Source organism: Anopheles stephensi, chromosome 3 (genome assembly GCF_013141755.1).
Source record: "Anopheles stephensi strain Indian chromosome 3, UCI_ANSTEP_V1.0, whole genome shotgun sequence".
Classification (NCBI taxonomy): Eukaryota; Metazoa; Arthropoda; class Insecta; order Diptera; family Culicidae; genus Anopheles; species Anopheles stephensi.
This window is the reverse complement of record NC_050203.1, coordinates 38,662,582-38,681,913: the sequence shown is the minus strand read 5'-3', so window position 1 is coordinate 38,681,913 and position 19,332 is coordinate 38,662,582. Positions and strand designations below refer to the sequence as shown.

Below are 19,332 nucleotides of genomic sequence, written 5' to 3'. Positions count from 1 at the left end.
AGCAGCAGGAAAGCTTTTTTTAAGAAATTTCAATAACAAATAATTGCGAAGCATTAATAACATTAGGAGTGATCGATTTACCCTGAGACAGAGCAATAAAGGCGCTGCCACAACAACGAGCTTTAGGCGCTCACCGTACAGCTCCATCTTACCATCGTGGGGGGGAATTGGATTCGCCAGGCTCCAGTGGACTGATCACGCCATGAGAATGACACCGTTCGCTCCGTTTGAGTCGGTATGGAGGACTACTTCAGCAGGCCAAGTTGTAGCGCATGAAAAGCAAGTAAGTAGAATCTATTTATGGTCCAAATTATCCTACATTCGGTGTATTTAATTTATATCACTTCATAAATATCTGATACTTGGACGAGTGATGAAATCTAATTAAAAACTGGGGTTGAAAGAAGAGAATGGGTCTAGGTTTGACCGGTTTTGGTGAGCAAATAAAAAAATAATCCAAGGTATTTTTTGCCCTGTTGACCGTACCCCCCAATACCGCCTCTTTCATCTGCAAAATGTATGCAAAAGGGGAAAAAAATATTTTCCATATTTTTCATGAGGTAAGCTTGTGTCTTCAGCAGATCTTCATGATGTGGCAAATCTTGGAGAAGATGGCGGACTCCTACCATCTCTTCATTGATTTTAAAGCCGCATATGACAGCATAGCCAGGGTAAAACTGTACGACGCAATGAGCTCTTTTGGAATCCCGGCCATGCTTACCAGGCTTGTAAGAATGACAATGGCCAACATCACATGCCAGGTGAAGGTGGATGGAAAACTATCAGGGCCCTTTGCTACCACCAGGGGCTTGCGCCAGGGAGATGGGCTTGCCTGTCCCCTTTTCTATCTGGCGCTAGAGAGAGCCATCAGCGACTCGGAGATGGAAACTTCGGGGACCATCTTCTATAAGTATATCCAGATCCTGGCATACGCTGATGACATAGACATCATTGGTTTGAGGCTCTCCTATGTAGCAGAAGCTTATCAAAGGATCGAGCGTGCGGCACAGAACCTCGGGTTGGAGATTAACGAGGTGAAAACCAAAATGATGGTGGCACCACCAGCGGCCCTTCTAACAAGCACTGGCTTACGCAGGGGTGATGTACAGATAGGTGACCGCACTTTTGAAGTCATCCAACACCAACACTGACAACAAGATTGATTGAGTTACGCGCACGGGTGCTGGCTGCCAACCGGTCATACTACAGCCTGAGGAATCTTCTCCACTCTATATACCTGTCGCGATGGACGAAGCTGGGACTGTACAGAACATTTACAGTCCCAGTACTCACATACGACTCTAACACATGGACTCTGTCCAAAACTGACGACTGGCCCTCTTAGCCGCGTTCGAGAGGAAGTGGGAGAACAATGGAGGAGCCGCTACAATGACGAGCTCTACTACCTATACGATGATCTCACCATCGTGCTCGCCAGGCTCCGGTGGGCTGGTCACGTCATGAGAATGACACTGGACAACCCAGCCCGTAAAGTCCTTTTAGGCCGTCCACACGGACAGAGGAGGTGTGGTAGGCCCAAATTGAGATGGAGTGAAGGCGTTGATGCGTCCGCCAGAACGGGCGGGATACCGGATTGGCAGACGACGGCGCTGAACCGTGAGCGGTATCAGTAGCGAGCGGTCAGTAGCGAGCGGTGGAGTTAGTAGAGACTAAATCAAGATTACTGATGATTCTTCGATGATTTTGTTTTTTGACAGAATGAGCATTGTTATGCTGCGCCGTGCATAATCCATGCCTGATACAAAGTCGTCTATGCATACAGTCTCTCGGCGATGGCGCCAACGCTTCAGCAATCCCCCCCGACAAAAGCTGAAAAAATCAAACATTTAATTTTAAAGACAACCATGGTCAAAGTGCCAGGTAATTGGCGTAAGGACGCTAGGAAACAACATTCTGCCATCTTACATCAAAGACATGAAATTATCTGCACAGAAAGTTTGAGCTCAGCTATCTATAAAAGTATTGATAACCACCAGGTACACGGAGGAGGCATCGAACAAAGCACAAAATGAAATTAAAATTGGGGCAGAACGGCTAATAGACCCTGCAGGAGGCAACACACTCTCATATTTTTTAATTAAGTTTAAAGTTTAAACCAAGGGCTGCAGGAGGCAACACACTCTCCATTTTTTTTAATTAAGTTTAAAGTTTAAACCAAGTTTTGAGTTTAAAAACCCTCATTTCACAATAGTACTTGGAACAATGCAGAACAGGCTCTCGAACCAGTGTTGCTGCTCGGTTGCATCTTCTCTCCAGATAACGTGTGTTTGGCAACAACGCCTTAAAACCCCTCCACGAACGGATCCCGCGCGAAGATCTTGCCAGATCGTCATCCGGGCCGTGTACGATGCGCTTGCCGCGCTATATGTTTTATTGCACCGAAGCATGAACAACTACGCGTAACCCGATTGGACGCCGGTACGCATCGGTTTTCGTCAAGAAATTCTCAAGAGCATCGGGTCGTGTAACAGAAACCAAATGGTGAATCAGTTCGATTCATAAGCCCCCGGGAACGCATATTGCATCTGCCGGCAAGGTTCGGTGGAGGTATCGCTCCACAGTAGCGGCGATTTTCCTTACCGCCGTTCTAACTTCTAGCAGCACTCTTCTGTTGGGCTCTTGAAGTGGAAAATAAAGAAAGAAAGACCGTGGGGAGAGAAAAAAAAAGAAACATCTGCATTCCGGGTGTTTGCGTCATTATTTTGCCGGCAGTTTTCCACTTCCCGCTGCCGTACTCCAAGCCCGTATTGTTCATTTGCTCAGCTGCCACCCCCTTGCTCCCTGCGACGCGAGACCCATTCCTGAGGCTGCCTGCCTCCGGTTCAAAACCCATGCCCCACAGTCGTATGGTAAACGCATCTGTTCAGAACATTTCTCCACCAGTTCGCGCTGGGCGATGGTTTGGGTGGTGGTTTCGCGCTCCAGTGTGGCGTGTGGTGGTGTTCTTATTACACACTAGTTCAGCACCCTTCGACTTATCTTCCAGCCCAGCGTGCGCACACGGGACGGGGAGTGAGATGTCCGCTTTTAATCGCGCGCGCACTCTTCTCGTGCCCTCGCGCATCCGCAAGTCGACCGCGTGTCGTGCCGCGCAAGTCTTAAGAGAACCACCGCTAACGGGTGTCTGCGTCTTCGGAGGCGTTCTTTCGTTTTCATATTTATCACTCTCACTTTCGCATCCATTCCCTGTGAGCCGCTGGTTTGTCCGGCACCCAGGCAGTTCGAGCTGGATCGCTGGGGTGATCGTGTGACGGCGCGTTCACGTTTGGCTTGCGGGAAACTGTGGCTTGCACTATCAAAAGATCGAATTTGCTGCTGACGCCCAAAACACGGTTTCGTGTCAATGATTGTACGCCTTCTAATGAGCGTTTTGATCCGTGGTTAATCAATTAGGATCACTGCCGAAACTAGGCCGATGATCGGCTTCCGGGGTAGTAGTGATCGCATTGTGTGTGAGTTGCCATCGTCCTAGTACAAGCGATGGAAGTTGCGTTGTTTGAAGCGGCTTAGTGTCTCGGAGCTAGTGTCTGAAGCCCGACGCAAGCCAATATGGTGATCGGGTGTGTGGTGAATAAACAAATTATTTATTAATTCCATATTGATCGTGTAGTGATCGGAGTGAGCACCGCGTGAAGTGACAGAGCAGTGCGAGCAACCATGAGCAACGACTCGTACGGGAATCTCGGCGATGCTTCCAACCCAGCAGCGGATGGAGTGTTCTGCTCCACCGAAATATCGATCGTGGCAGCATCGAGCGCCACACTAATTGCCGCACTCGGAACAATCGGTTTGTTTGTTGTGTCTATTTATATCTATCTAACCACTTTCGCGCGCCGCTTAAGCCCCGCTCGCTTACCGAAAGGCGCCTCTTGCGCGTTGCGTGGGTTTCTGTTTTAATCACAGCTTTTTTTGTTTTGGGAACGGTGGTTTGCTAACAGGAAATGTGACGACACTACTGGCACTGGGCCGTAATCGGGCCGTGCGACAGCGGCGCCGGCAGCCAACGACCGCCTTCGTAATGTCGCTGGCCACCGCGGATTTATTGTTCTGTGTGGCGGTTATGCCGCTGATGGCGCTTCGGTACGGCCGCCGAAGATGGCCCTTCACTTCCAGCAGCTTGTGGTGCCGACTGTTCCCGGTGGCACTGTACGGAACGGTGGCCACATCCGTGCTGAGCCTGGTCGCCCTAACCGTCAATCGGTATGTGCTGATCGTGCATCCGAGTTGGTATGGATCGATCTACCGAACGGCCGGTATGGTTCCGCTGCAGTTGGCCGTTTGTTGGGCCATTCCGTACGGTTTGATGGTGAGTAAAGTTACGCGTGTGTGAGAATCCTGGCGCAACCAACAATTCCTCTCATCTTGCTTAAGGCTCTACCACTTTTTGAACTGTGGGGACGGCTGGGGTTCGATCGGCGGACCTTCTCCTGCACAGTTTTACCGTCAATCACCTCGACGGGTACATTTTCCGCCAGTCCGAAGAAATTCATCTTCATCGTAGGATTCGCTCTACCGTTCTGCGCTATTGTGCTGTGCTACACGGCCATCATCGGTGCCGTTCGACGACAGCGACGGAACATGCAACGATACGCGGTGAAAGGTTCCGTTTCGGCTACCGCCACACCCGGCAGCATGGCGGCTGGGCCCAGCAATGACGATGACGAGCGGCATCTGACGCGAACAACGGCCGCCATATTCGGATGCTTCATGATCTGCTTCTTGCCGCTGACGATCGCCAACGTGCTGTTGGAGGATGCTGAGTCTGCCGGAGAGGCAGGTGATGTACATGTGCTGGCATCGATTCTTACTTGGCATTCGGCCGTACTTAATCCCTTCATCTATGCGCTAGGTAGTCGACACTATCGGTTAGTATATCGAGAGCGATAAAATGATTCATATTCGCTTTACTAATGCGAATTATTTACCACCACAGAAACGCCTATTGGGCCGTTCTTCGCTGCTCCGATTGCAAAAGCACAAACACCCAGCGAAGCATTACCTTCCACCGGCAGCAGTCGGCTATGACGCCTGGCGTAACGAAATCAACAAAAATTGGAAACTGTGCAGCAGATAACACGACGGGCAGTGGAACGCAAAATAATTCGGAAGTATGACGAAAGTAGGACGACGTTGATAAAAAATGGCTCTATCCAAAGTGTAATATTCCAGTAAATAAAAATAAATATTATTTTAAGAAAATGTATGTTTTTCTTCTGGTAAAAAGAAATGTAATAATGCTGAAAGTTGTCTGAACACGTGGGCCGATACTAATTTGTAGCTTAATTCTACCAGGAAACGGTGCCAGCACTCCACACGGCATGTTATAAATCCATTTTAAGCGGTCTGTACGCAGTACTACTTATTATTTCAAGATAGTCAAGTGTAGGAAGCTAGAAATAGCAGATGAAGAATTCTTGAGGTTGCAGCGCTAAAAGGATAATAAATTTAAAAGGCTCCGAACAAATGCTGTACAGCCCTGTAGGATAAAGCAATATAATACATTAGTTTATTGCGTTTAAATGTTATAATACTATTTGCGATCGTTTCTGTTTCAAAAGCAATGTGTATCCCAAACTTTGGATAAACATAATCTTGTATCCATGCTTCGTGGGCATGGATTCGAAACCAACAAGCAAAGAAATGTGCTCCAGATGTGTTGTATTTCAAAACCCTTTATCAGGATAAAATTTTTAACCGTAAAGTGTATAAAAGAAACTGTTTTTTTATATTTTAGGATCATAACAACTTAACCAAATCTGTCCGCGATTAGTCCCACCATGAATACCATTAGCCGACAACAGTGCAGTGGCAAATGCTTCTAGGGGAATTTGGATCTATTTTATTGAAAAATATTTGCATAAACTCCTCTTTTTATCGCAGCTAACGGCTTTAATTGACCGCTCGCAAATGAAGATTCATTAAATTTAATTTTTAATGCATACAACATAGATACTGCAGTGTACACACAGCCGAACAATTGCTGCCGTGTATGGGCACCTTAAGCTTACATTGGTTTGACAGTTGTAAAGATGTAATCCAAAACAAATCTGTACTGTTTTGATCTGCGTTCAAGTCTCTGCAGATCAAATACGTTCACCCGTCGCCCAACGTAAAAGTTAGTCATAGTTAAATTAAATTACTGTGCAACCTTAGTTTCACGACATCGTGAGTTAGTCTAGTGAAGCCCCGTGAGTATGTTGGTGGCGCGTAGAAGCACGGAACGATAAGTGCGTTAAAGTGTAAACAATCAAGCAATTCACGTGCTTTCGCGAGCGTTTGATTTGCTGTTGCCCTGCATAAACGATCATCTGTAGCTGCATTTGCGCTGCAGGTAATAAATTAATGTAAACGATACAGTACGCGATACAGCATCGGAAAAATGCTAGGAAATGTATAGCTAACATCGTCACAATTCCTAGAAAGATAGCTGAATGATTCCTAGAAGATTATAGCTGCGCTCGTTACTCATTATACATGCAATCTCTATTTTCGAAGCTTGCGTCATCTGTAAACCATGGCAAATAAGGCCTCAACGGAGGGGGTTGATTTCCAACGGCACCTTTGCTACTACCTTATTGGACTATTGCACAATAAGTATGACTACTCCATACGCAACGAAGCAAACGAAACGACGTACGGAGCTTTGGATGATGTGATCTTGAAAGTCCACCGCAATGCCGAGGGCGCCGACAGCCACGGGCTCTACTTTTTTCAGGCGAAACAAAAACAGGACGAAACCAGAACGCTGTCCATTCAGGATGTACTGCACGAAAGGAATGCCTGCATAGAGAAGTACATTGAGACCTACGGTATCTACAAAAATTCGCCAGCGCACCAACGGGACGGCATGCCTACGGAGATGATTTATTGGACGACGTGCGATTTTCACGAAACTACCGGAGAATTTCTTGCCGCTCATACTAGCAGCGAGCCACATTTACTGCTTACGATTCACATTATCAAGAAGGTTCGGATAAAGCACTGGAAGGCTCTCTTCATGTTCGAAATGGCACAGAACCTTGCCGCTCACGCCGGCTCGTCAAAGAAGAAAGATAACACAAACCCATTCAAGTATCTGAACGAGTCGGTAGTAGAAGCCCTTTCGGGTGAAGTTCTGGAACCGGTGGAACAAACAACCGCAGCGGAACAACAGGATGCACCGACGAAAGTAAAATTGCGCGAAACGTTCTTACACGACGCTCCAAGTCTCTCCGAGCATGCGAAACAATTTCGAGTAAGCTTTATCGTGGCGTGCAAAATCCTGTACACGCATCCCAGAAATCCAACGTTCGACATCACTAGCTTAAAATCGAAAATATTTTTCACCACTGCGTTCAACATGGGAACGCGCAAAGCAGCCATGGCTACCGATGGCAGCCCTGTTGCGGGGGTCAGTTTTTCCTACCGAGGCCTGGAAGAGGAAGAGTTGGATTGGTTCTTTAAACATTTCATTTTTTACGTTAAAATTCCCAAAGGAGAGCGGATGTTAAAGGCCGTACAGGACTTATTGGGCGACCGGTTCGATAAGGAAATGTTTGAAACACATTTGATAACGGAACCACTGAAGCTGGCAACATTAGCGGAGAGGGATAAAAGTCAGCAACAGCAGGACTGTCTCCTTACCAAATCTTACGTACAGTCGGTAATGAGCATGATTGAGCTTAAGCGTAAACTAACCGTCCAACCGCTTAAGGGTATAGATTTTACAAAGCAGAGTATCGAACAACTTGAGGCGAAAATTAAATCCTTTTCGGACAAACACCCCAATTGGCGCTCGTTGGCGGTAGTGTCCCAATCGAAGGTAGCGTGGACAGCAGTTCGGATTAGAAAAAAATTCGAACGTTCGCTGATTGTAAGCAATAGCGCAGACTTTGAGCAGTTGCAAGATGCGCTTAAAACTATTCGAAATGAACCGACACAGGCTCAAGAACCTAGTCAGAACGTAAAACAGGACAATCTCTTTATTCATAGCTTAGTTAACAACTTAATCGGTGAATGCGCACAATATATAATGCTGCTAGATCTGCCGGATATTGCTGAATGTTCGAAATGGATCGTACAACAGCTAGCCGACGTAAAGGTTATCGAAATAGTGCACAGCATAGCTGCCGACAATGCCCCGACGTTTGTAACGGATGAAGTGGAACGCTGTAACGTGATTGTAGATCCGGAAAAGGTTGACATCAAGCACGTCACTGTTGACGACAAGAAGTTGGTGCTTGCCAACTACATTGCTGAAGATTTTATTGACAGCGTGAAGAAGGTTGAAGAATTGAGCACTCTCACCGATATAATAGTTAGATCGGATGTCTATGAACCCGATGAGAGGCATTACATTAAGCGTGATCTGCTGGAAGAAGGTGGAACGATGATTACAGATCGAGCGTCTCTGCTTGCTTCAGCACACACCGTGTCCATTGTTAGTGGCACATCAGGGCAAGGGAAAACCATGGAGCTGTTACAGATCGCCAAACTGGCACTGGAAGAAACTGTATGTCTATATCTGCGAGCCAGCACAATTGCCAAAGGTATTTTACAAGCGGAAAATGTGGCCTCGTCGGATGGATTTGAGTTGCTGCTAAGCCTGTTGAGCATTACCGCTCCTACCGGAAGCCGTTTTGTTTTGGACATCGTAAAAAAGTGCCTCGAACAGATGCGAACCGTTTGTCTGCTGGTCGATGGATTTGACGAAATAGTAGAGCAATATCAGAACGCTGTCATAAAGTTTCTACTGAAGATGTTGCAGTGTAAAGGATGTCGTCTGGTAATTGGCACCAGGAATGAATCGGTATCGGTTTTAAAAGAAGCCTTCCAGAATGCCGCTCACTACACCTTGGCCTCATTTTCGTACGAAACCTACTTCAGACAGCTGTGGCTAAGTGATGCGAGCGAGCGCACCCCGACCCTGGAACAAAATGTCGACATTTTTCTGTCCAATTTTGATGCGCTACTGAAAGGGGCCGGATGGAAATCGTTCCTCGAAGTGCCTCAGCTGTGCAAAATCATGGGAACCATATACCAGGATCGTATCCGCAAGCCGAATATTCAGTGGCACACGAACTACGAAATCGGATCCATCTACGATACGTTCGTGGAAAGTAAGTTCGAGCATACGTTGCGTGGAAAGTTCGACGAAATGGACAGGTTGCACGTGTGGGCAAGCGAGCTGATCAGAGGCGAGTACTACGCGAAACATGCACAGCTGGCGTACGAGCTAGAGTACAGCTGCTGCAGCGATCTGACGTACTGCGAGCAACTGCAACGCTTCGGGCTGATACTGCTACAGTGCGATGCGTCGAAAAGGGTCAATTTTATGCATCGAACCGTGATGGACTACTTCCTGGTGCGCTACTGCTTGCTGGAGCAGGAAGTTGAGAAGGCAGAGTTTCACAGCTTTTTAAAGCGATACTTTTGTGTGTCCCGTGCCAACATTGCCGATAAGTTTATCGACTTCTTCCTGCACGATCCGGAACGTTTGTCGGAAGGCAAACGACAGATCATCCGCTCCCATATGGACAGCGGCATCCTTCCCACGTGCATTCGAATGGCACTGAACAATGCCACCTTTAACACGCTCAGATTACTGCTGTCGGTCGCTCCGAAAAGGTTGTTAGCGCAGTTATGCTTTCGATTTGGCGCTGCCAGCAGTCTGCAGGGTAAAAAGCTCGTCGCGAACGACAGCAACGACATCAACCTTAAGCGACTCGGAGAAAAGCAAACGATGCTGTTGCTGGAGACGCTCAGAGCGTGTGATGAGGAGTATGCGGATGATGACTACGAGGAAGCATATGGGTATCGGAGCATACTTCAACGCATGTTGTTCGAAGCGAATCCAGACGTGGAAGATACACTGGAGGTAGCTATAAGAAAACCATTCCCAGACGTTTTTGACTGGGTTGTGGCGTACTGCACGGTGCACCTTACTGTGGAAACGGAACGTTACCTAATGGGCCGGCTGCCTCGATACGTGCGGGCTATTATCAGACACTGCTATGCAGAAAATAAGGAGAGGATTATCGATAAAGTAGTAACATTATGCGAGGATACGTTACCTAGTGAAAGTGTTCGACAGTGCCTTCGAAGCTTCGATTTGCTGGAAGAACTTATAGTCAGCATTGAAATAGTGCCGCAGGGGAAAGTATTTAAGCAAAAGGATCGGTTAGACTTAACACACAAAATTCTGTCACTGTTGGATCGATACGGTAGTAAGGAGCAATTACTTGCTGCAAAAGAACAAGCAAGAAAAACGGTTGAAACACTACAAAATGCAGCTATTAAATCTATGTTGAAACAGTGGATGGATATGGAACAATCTGTCGATGTCTGCATGTGTGAATAAAAACGATCGTGCAAAGATGCAATTGAATTGTGATTGAAATCGTGGAATCATTTATCCCAATGCAAGAAGAGTCACACAGCACTTATTGCAGTATCACGGAGAAGAATTGCACCAGGCAATCAAAGCTAGCTCAGTGATAGCGATGTATCCACCAGGAATACTGGTAACCTTGAGCAGCATCAATGGCAGCAGACTATTACGGCGATCGCTTGTAGCGCCTTAAAAGAAAGCAGTAGTACTGTAAACTATAAGTATAGGTAATGATGGCATTTGATTTCGGTGCTGTCGTGTGAGCAATCGGCCCACTCACATCACTTCCCGGCAATCGCGCTTATTCAGATCGAGAAATAAACATATACTGTACAATATTCAAAGTTTGGAAATTTAAAAAAATACGAATTTTGATAAATTCTTATTATCGTGCGAATAATACACCATTACAGCATGATCTGTGTTGTAACGGTCGAATTAAATTTCGAAATTAATTTGAACAATCGCACAGTGAGATGCGTTTTGTTCGGCACACCTCAGTACCAGCAACCTTGTCAAGCGCTACGGTTTGACAGTTTGTGCAAGCCGTCTTTGACAGCGTCTACGTAAACAAACTGTGCGGAGCCTTTCAGAACACAACTGTTGCATTTACGGGAGTTTGATTTTTTAAACTAAAAATGTCCAAACAATTTGTAGGATTTTCTGACGATGATATCTTTAAGATTACTCGGCAGGCAGGTGGCAAAGATCCGGGTAAGTAGTTTGAGTCACTGAACTGTGTTGTGTGTGTTGAGCTTTAGAATGAAGTGGGTCAATGTATTTGTTTTTTTTTTTTTGTTTCTAGCTAAAGATTTGTCGCGTCCCCACAACAACAGGCAACCGAAAGTGCCGCCTGGCGCGGTGAAATTTGTTCCACCACCAGCAACGACAAACAGTGGCAACCTCAGTACAGTGAGCTGTGTCGACACAAGCATTTATCCACAGCATCCGATCCAACAGGCCGTTGCCTTTAAACCACTGCCGGTGATGATGAACGCACCGGAGGATGAGTCGATCCTAGTACTGCCGAAAGCGCCAACCTTTGGCAAAACTTTGGAACCACCGTCCGTTGCATCCAGTGCGCCAGGGGTGCCCGGGTCGCGGATGAATCCGAACGATGCGCTAACACCATTCAAAGGCATGTCGCTGAAGGATTTTGAGCAGCAGCGAAAAATGATGGAAGAACAGAATAGGCAAAAACGCGACATTCTACATAAAGCGATAGAGCAACAGTAAGACCGTAGACGACTATCCCAGGGAGGCACATTTCTAACCATGATTTGGCTTTCTTTTCCAGCGCTCAAAAAACAGCAGCAGAGGCGAACAAAATTCAGGAGATAAAATCAGAACTCAGCAAACTAGACTCCGAGCTGGCATCGGATGTTGCAATACTGCGCAAACAGATTGATGCGGCGAGTATGCACTTCTCGAACGTTGAGTAAGTCGATGATTGTTTGCGGCGGCTCGTTTGTTTATTTTGCTTTCTAAATGGTATTATTTTCTTTGCTTGCAGAAAAAATTATCTTACGATAGAGAACCTTTTCCTGAAGGCCAAGGTAGAGCTCCATCAGGCACTGGAAAAGAAGGAAATGTTAACCGAACATCTGTGCGCAATCATCTCCCACAACGAGGAACGGAAAGCGAAACGTTTGTCCGAGCTGATGGAGAAGGTAGGTATTTCGGTGAACGATAATTTTGATGATACGATCAATGGGAACAGCACCGGTGCGACGGACGCTTCGACGGAACCCGACAGCACCCAATCGCCACGTAACTGACGGACGCGCGCCCTGATAGATAGGTTAAACCAACGCTGTGATACAGCATGCGGCAAGGCGACACAGCGCACTAACAAACAACCAAATCTGATGACAAGAAATGAAATCTCGTTACAATGTGGTCCGTTGGACTGTTTCTTTAGTACTTCCATGGCTATAAGACTATTGGGCACTATTCCAGGCACACTTCTTGCCTATAATGCATTTTAACCTATTAATCTATTGTTTGCATTTTAAATCCCTTTTACACTTACAACACGGCTTACAGATGAAGGAAACGCGAAAAAGCAATGTTAGATTTAAGGATGGATAGTACTCACAACCACACATACACTAAAGTATTGTTAGAATATTGCAATTTACGGATCAAGCCTAGCGAGAGGAGAGGGTATGGTGATTCTGAACAGACAATAAACGATATTATACCTATTTTCTATAACATTTTACACAACAAAAGTACTCTATTTGATAGTCCCACAGAAGTGAAGATATACCAGAATTTGCTGCAAGAGATAATACATTTTGAGCTAATTTATAAGAATCGTGTGGAATATGAAGCATGACATGTACTTTTACTATCACAACAAAAGAGAGCATCCAGGCATTTACACAAAGCGGTTTAAAATGGTAATCAATTGTACATTTATTGTGATTGAGAAATATATGGCTTTCAGCAGACACTAGATATCAATTGTTTTATCGAGTGGTCTTATCACGCACTCCTTCCTAGCGTTATCTCCTGAGAGAGAGGCCGATAAAGTCTTTGAATCAGCATTGCATCAGCTGAACGCACTTTAATGGCCAATCGAAGAAAGGAAAACATATTGATATCGATGTTTATGGTCGCGTTTGGTCGAACGGACGGAAAACTGGAAACCGCCGTAATGACCGCAATGCAGAAAATCTTAGCGAATGAGCGAAAGCAAAAGCTGAAAGTGAACCATCTCAGCCGTCCCATGTGTTTGATGCGGCCAGGGAAGCGTTTGCCAGGAATTGGCAAAATGCACCTAATGAGCGACTGATGACGCTAGACTGAAACGGAGTCTCAGGCAGTCTAGGCAAGCGGGCACGTTGAGCTAGTTTAGCGAATTGGAGTTGGCAAGCCTTTCTTGCGCTTCCCTTTGAGGGACGGGGCAAGATCGGGCCCGATCTCTGCAGGCAGGCAGGCATGCAGGTGCATGCAGCGGTAGCGCATTACTTGCACTACCAGTTTTGCTACCGACAAATCGTCACCGTTCGACCGGTGACATGCTGCGACGCCGACATCATTAAGGCTGCATTCGATCGAGAATGAGAGTTTCTGCGGTGCGTATCGGCTACGTTCGCTTTTCCTTTAACAGCTGCCGGATAGCGCTCGGATTGAGGAAGCGATTTGTTGCATAAAGCTGCAGTTCGAAACTGGTGGATCATATGTTTCGTGCATTTTATGATTTTGTGGTACAAATTACGATCAATGGTAGAAACGCGCGCAAAAGATAATATTTCCCAATGTAAATAGTTTGTATTTACGAATAAGAAACTGCTGTTCAAGCAAACATCAACGATGAGCGATTTAAATGGACATTACTACACATACACACACACACACACACACACACAACAAAGAAACTGCAACTGACTTCAAGTTCAAAACAACTTTTTTTGCCGTTCGAACCGAACTGCATTACTCTCGCACCATCGTTCGCTCTCTCTCTCTCTCAGGAGGAGCCAACGGCTCTCACCGTTTAAAGCTTTTTCAGCACGGTCTGCACACACTACGCACACGTTAAAGAGTCGTTTTGCAGGAACTACGGGATACTCTGGTGGTTGTGAGCTTTGTTTCACTAATTTTGAATGAGTTAGGATATAACGAACGGTTCCTTGGCACTAGAACCTAGGTCTTGGTTTGCCGTTTCTGGCGTTTTCGTCACCATGTGAAGAACATTATCTCAGAACATTACCTCAGCTTGATATGTTTCTTGATACATCAGGATTTCATTTGAATCGCAATTGGAAACATTTCACATCCTTTTAGGTTTCAATTCAAAAAATTGAACTCCACATCGCCTGAGTCATAGCAAGTACTTGTAAGAAGAAGCGTATAAGTTTTAACTCTCTTGCACCTAACGAACGAACCTCTGTCTTGTAAGTGAGATTTAAAAGATCGTTTGCAATAATATGCAATGGGGTTGGAAGTGCTAAAGTCTCAAAATACAACAATTGCCACATTTATAGTAAACATTTACCATTTTTTTTTATTAAGCATTCTCGACAGCAAACCACAAATCATATAGCTTTAAAATTCGTCAAATTCGATCTGTTTGTTAAGAGAACGGTACGACTGAGAGTTTGTTGCACTTTGTTGACTAAATCCTATCCAGACTGCCCATCCGTAAATATAATCCTACTTCGGGTAAAATCAAGCCGAGGGAATGCCAGAAATGGTAGATCAAGACCTTTCGAGGTTGTATTTAGTTTATCAACGTAATTTGGAATGTTTTAAATAATTTATGACTATATATCTACGAAAAGGGGCCAAACCGTTTTTATAGGATAAAAAAAATGCTTTCTCTTTGCAACACATTTGCCACCGGGAAAATTACAACAGTCAATTCTTCCCCTACAGCAAGTGTGCCTTTGCATTTCATTCACTCAACAGACGTTCGTTATTTGGTGCGAAAGAGACAAAACTTCAAAAATAATATGGCGTTAAACACGATAAGTAAACGTGAACAAATTTATTCGAGTTTTAAACTTTGATCAAGAAAATCAAGAAACGAGTAAATAGTTCAAAAACGGATTTTTCCGTTGTCAAGCTTCTGCCATGGGTTGCTGCGCTGCGTAACACAAAACAACGGGAGAGAAAGCATACGGGCTCGCTCTCGCAAATAACCGCTCCGGCGTGTGTAAGCCCCGCTTTAGCCGCTCAGGTGTACCACGGAGAGGGAAAAAAGCCTGTGCGTGAGCGATCGTCCCCCGTCAGTGAAGCGTTCGCCGCGTACTCACACTTTCATTTTATACGCGTGCCCCGTCGGTTGTGTTTCGCGGTCCGGTTGCAAACGTGCGTGTGTGTCGTCCTTCGCCGGAATCCTCCAGCTCAAATCAAAACAATTCGATTCGAATCAAATACGACCCTCCCATCCCATCGTGTGCGTGCCAGTGTCTCCTTGGTGTAAGTGGAAGATTTGTGTAAAGTTTCCGTTTTAAGCGAGCTTGCCAGTCTGCTTTACTGTAACTGCATTCATTGTACACCAAAAAAAAAGAACGTGTTAGCCAAAAAAATAAAAGAACGGCATGTCCTCCTCATAAGTGTATGCAGTTTTCCATTGTTGCAGGAGTGCAGTGTCCGTTTTGTCGGGTTTCTCGTGTGCTGGGGTAGTTTTAAAAGTACGAAATCCGAATCATTCTTGGTCGAATGTTTTTAACGTGAGAAAAATCGTTTGTTCCCCAAACCGAAAACGTGCTCCGCGTGCCGCGCTTATCGCGCAGTGTGTGTGTTTGTGGCGTAACGATATTTCCGAGCGTCAAGTGGGTAAGGTTTTATGTCTTCTATACCGCGGGCTTCTAGAGCTCGTCCGGCAGCAGTGGTGTTGTTGGTGGTTGTTTGTGCTGTGCCTGTGCCTTCCATATGCCGCCTGGCACAGGGGCTCCGGTCCGGGGGCTCTAGAAGGTAACACAACACACAAGTGCGCAGAACACTACTTTTACGATAATTGCGTGCCTTTTCGCGTGGAAGGTTTTGGTGTTTTTGCTGATGGATAACAGCAACGAGATCGAGTAGAGCCTTTTCTGTTGTGCCAGTAGATTATTTTACTGACAACAGTTGTGGCGGTGGTGGTGGCGAAAGAATTTCTCAAAAGTGACGAAATGTGTTTCGAGAAGACCCTGCTCACAGTCGGTTTTGTGGATGGTGTAGAAGTAATGATTGTTGCAGCTGTATAAACAATACCAAGAAACAATGTATTTCAAGTGTGTCGATGCATGCAAGGTTCCTCCAGTCTAGCTGCCAATTTGTAGTAGGTTATATTACCAGCAATCAATACTGTTATCCTTGCGGTGTGCTGATTGTCCGATAAGGCAATAGGCAAAAACGTGATTACGGCAAGCTATTCTCCCATCATTAGCTTGTGGTGGTAGTGACGATCGCCATCCAACATCTCTCGTCACTTCGAGGCTTAAACCCTTGAAACCTTTACCGTCACCAGCGTGATGATGTGTTAGCGCAAGTGGTGTGTTACATCGGATCGAAACATCCGTCTCCATCGGCTATCAGTGCGCGCCAAACCACCACACTTACCACGCGCAGTCGATGCGAGTGTGCGAGCGAGATCGAGACAACCGAAAAGCACGAGGCTGCGCCACAGCGGATGTGTCTTACGACGTGAAAATCGGTTGCTTCATCTCCCGTCTGACGTGGATGGCAAAGTGTCACACCGTAGTCTGGCCGCGGTAACGAGACCACCCTCCACAGCTGATGATCGGTCCCCCCCCCCCCCCCAATCCGGTGATCGAAACCGAGGCTCATTTTGTATCTAATGAGCTGGCGCTCGGTGTGTCTCACTCCAATGCGTGACGATCGATCACCACAGCAACAGCAATCGACCCCGGGGCTGGTTGGAAAACGGTGTGCTGCAAGTGGGCTCGATGGTCGTGGCTATTTGTTTGTGCAATTGTGGTACTTGCGCGAGTAATCTGCTACGGATAGACACGTAAAAAGCCAATGATCCTGTGAAGTTTGGCACGCACCAGTCCGCACATGTTGCAATCGACTATCGACGTCCAATCGAGAAGCGGCTCATGATCATTGAGCGATGGCTTAAATTTCAACCACTCGCCACCAAGCAAACTAGAAAAAGATCTGAGCGAGTTGTGAGGAGGAACTAATAACAGGTAAGGTGACATTTCAAACAAACATTTTTCTACACCTTTTAGGTTAGAGTTACTTGAGTGATGATATCGGAAGCTTTGACAGGTTTAGCGAGAGTTGGAGTTGACTTACAAGGAACACAAGATCTTGTCTCTAAGAGATATTAATGTGGTCAACGAGGTCTAGTTTTAAGTAGTTATACCAAACAACAGTTTTTATTAAGAATATATTGGAGCGAGTTAGCATGGAAATTCCATTCCTTCTTCTTCTTCTTTTTGGCTTAATGTCGTCAAATGACATCAAATGACTTAAAATGTCATCAGAGGAGCGACGGTTCACTACTACTAGGACTTATTTATATCACGTAGTCAAGTCAGATAAGTCCTCGAGAATCCTTGAACGGTTCCGATGGGAGATGAAACCCCGTTTACCCGGAGAATAAGGATTTAGCCGTGTGACGTCCGACGTCGCTGTCGTCCAGGCCACTGGATCACTCCTAGAGAAGCGAGTATAAAACACCAATATAAGGACTGCTGGGTGCAAACTTCCAAGTCTTAATCTTGGCAAGACCTATCCAGTCTAGGCAATTCTCCTAAGTGTGAACACGCAACTTTCTAGCCAATTCTTCGATCCACATGTCAGCATCAAATAAATCAAATTGAACTGGAAAATAGTGCGTTTAATCCAATAACCTTTATTATAGAGGCCTCAAAATGCTATTTCTGGCATCTTTTACTTAAATTACCCGTAGCTGAATAGTAAGTCCGGCATAATACTGAGAGTAAAACTTTAAACGACTTTAATAACAAATCTCATTCATTCAAGTTTTCATGATCGGATATTCTTGCTATACTAACCTTCCCACAAGTCTCATATAAGCCGCTAAATGGTTCTTCCCTTTATCTGGCACTGTTTACTAATCCGCTTTCTAGCAGACATTTTTTAAACACAGACGATTCGTTTGATTCCTTAAAAATTTAGACAAGCAAGCAAAAACCTTGATGCATTGCTGCCTAATTTATCACACAGGCATAATTTTTCAAAAATCCTTGAAGTTTTAACCCGAAATGAGATTCATATATATTTTTTTGTTCCTTGAATTATATTATTTATACCCTTCCGGGAAGATCATGCAACACCACCACCGCATTAGTGACTGCAGAGGGAGAGAGACCCTATTGTTAACGATGCTACCATAACAAACCAAGAACCGTGCCTGAAACGAAACGAAGAAAACAACCCAATTTTGTATGTTTCCTACATTGGCTCCCGTCCCGTGCTCCGCATCCCGATCGATTCCTTGTTCAGCTTGAACTTGCTTGCTCGGTGGGTAAAGGGGAATCAAAAATTCCGACTACGAAAAAAAAGCCTGCCCGCAAGGAAGCCAGCGTGTGTGTTTTTAAATTGAAGGTGAAAACTGCTATCATCCTTGAACCGGTTTCGGACTTCAGTTCGGCTCTCCTAACACCACACACAAACACATTGCAATGCCCTTAAGAAAACCCTTTCATCAGCGTAATGAGATTAAGACCTTCTCTAGCCCCATTTTTCTGACTCCTTTAGCCGACGATAGGCAATGCACCATTTCAAATCCGTGCTGGGAACAGGTAGAGGAAGGTATTCTTTTTTTGGAAGGTACAAAAAACATCTTTAGGGATTTCCGGATTGATTTGCTGGGCCTTGGAGAAACAAAACAAAAAACCGGAATTGAAGGACATTTTGATTTTATTCCTTTTTTTCGGATAAGAACGCTAGATTATGAATCATTTTTTACTGTTAAAATCTATTGTACATTCTTTTTGCGTACTACATTTAAAACAAAAACCGAGCTCTAATAATCGGGCCAAATGTGACTTAAGCCAAATGTTTCGTCCGGCTCCCTTTTTTGTGTGCCCATCAGGTTTCAAAGGGCAAAATGTAGCAAGGTAAAAATCTTCATCTACCGGCACAGGAAACGAACTCGGGGTCAGCAGGTGATCGTCGTCGCCCACTGCCCAAAAAGAAGCCCTGCTCGTTGCTCTTTCCTTTCTTGGTGGGTCGTTTGTTTCCTTACGGGTGTTCGGGTACCGGTCAGCCAAGGGTTCCTTCGCGCTTTCGGACGCACAGCACTGTCCTACGGTGCGTCCGCCTGTTCTTCTGCACACAGAAGGTAAGGTTCCTTCTTTGAGGGTGTTCGGAGCTTCTTTTCCGTTTGCGATTGCATCTCGCTCGCTTGCTCGCTGCGGTCGGCGTCATCTTTCACCGCATGGTGGGCTGTGATGCGTGAACGCACGCAGTAATTATGAATTATTCACCAGTATTCTACTGGATCGTGCTCC

At 45.6% G+C, this 19,332-nt stretch overlaps 4 protein-coding genes across 10 annotated transcripts in view; all 4 read left to right on the top strand.

Moving 5' to 3' along the window:
- Positions 1-41: 41 nt before the first annotated feature.
- LOC118511880 (protein trapped in endoderm-1-like) lies at positions 42-5,215 on the top strand. 3 transcript variants are annotated; one of them, XM_036055503.1, is made up of 5 exons: positions 42-283; positions 3,632-3,808; positions 3,960-4,327; positions 4,393-4,886; positions 4,955-5,215. In XM_036055503.1, exons 2-5 carry the CDS (start codon positions 3,679-3,681, stop codon positions 5,133-5,135), a joined length of 1,173 nt encoding a protein of 390 aa, XP_035911396.1. In that variant the 5' UTR covers positions 42-283; positions 3,632-3,678; the 3' UTR covers positions 5,136-5,215. The 3 variants fall into 3 exon arrangements, with proteins under 3 accessions (XP_035911396.1, XP_035911395.1, XP_035911397.1); XM_036055502.1 differs by lacking the exon at positions 42-283 and adding an exon at positions 1,802-3,473; XM_036055504.1 differs by lacking the exon at positions 42-283 and adding an exon at positions 2,939-2,957.
- Positions 5,216-6,042: 827 nt separating this feature from the next.
- Positions 6,043-10,393, top strand: LOC118511877. The gene is made up of 2 exons (XM_036055500.1): positions 6,043-6,352; positions 6,517-10,393. Exon 2 carries the CDS (start codon positions 6,536-6,538, stop codon positions 10,358-10,360), a length of 3,825 nt encoding a protein of 1,274 aa, XP_035911393.1. The 5' UTR covers positions 6,043-6,352; positions 6,517-6,535; the 3' UTR covers positions 10,361-10,393.
- Positions 10,394-10,929: 536 nt separating this feature from the next.
- Positions 10,930-12,851, top strand: LOC118511878 (RAB6-interacting golgin). Its single transcript, XM_036055501.1, has 4 exons — positions 10,930-11,104; positions 11,196-11,622; positions 11,688-11,828; positions 11,904-12,851. Exons 1-4 carry the CDS (start codon positions 11,029-11,031, stop codon positions 12,166-12,168), a joined length of 909 nt encoding a protein of 302 aa, XP_035911394.1. The 5' UTR covers positions 10,930-11,028; the 3' UTR covers positions 12,169-12,851.
- A 2,290-nt stretch (positions 12,852-15,141) lies between these two features.
- LOC118511876 (sodium- and chloride-dependent neutral and basic amino acid transporter B(0+)) overlaps positions 15,142-19,332 on the top strand; it is a 55,249-nt gene continuing 51,058 nt past the window's right edge. Inside the window, exon 1 of one of the 5 annotated variants that reach the window (XM_036055493.1) lies at positions 15,142-15,319. The gene's annotated coding sequence lies outside the window, so the exon portion shown is untranslated. The other 4 variants (XM_036055495.1, XM_036055497.1, XM_036055494.1 and 1 more) reach the window with 4 other exon arrangements.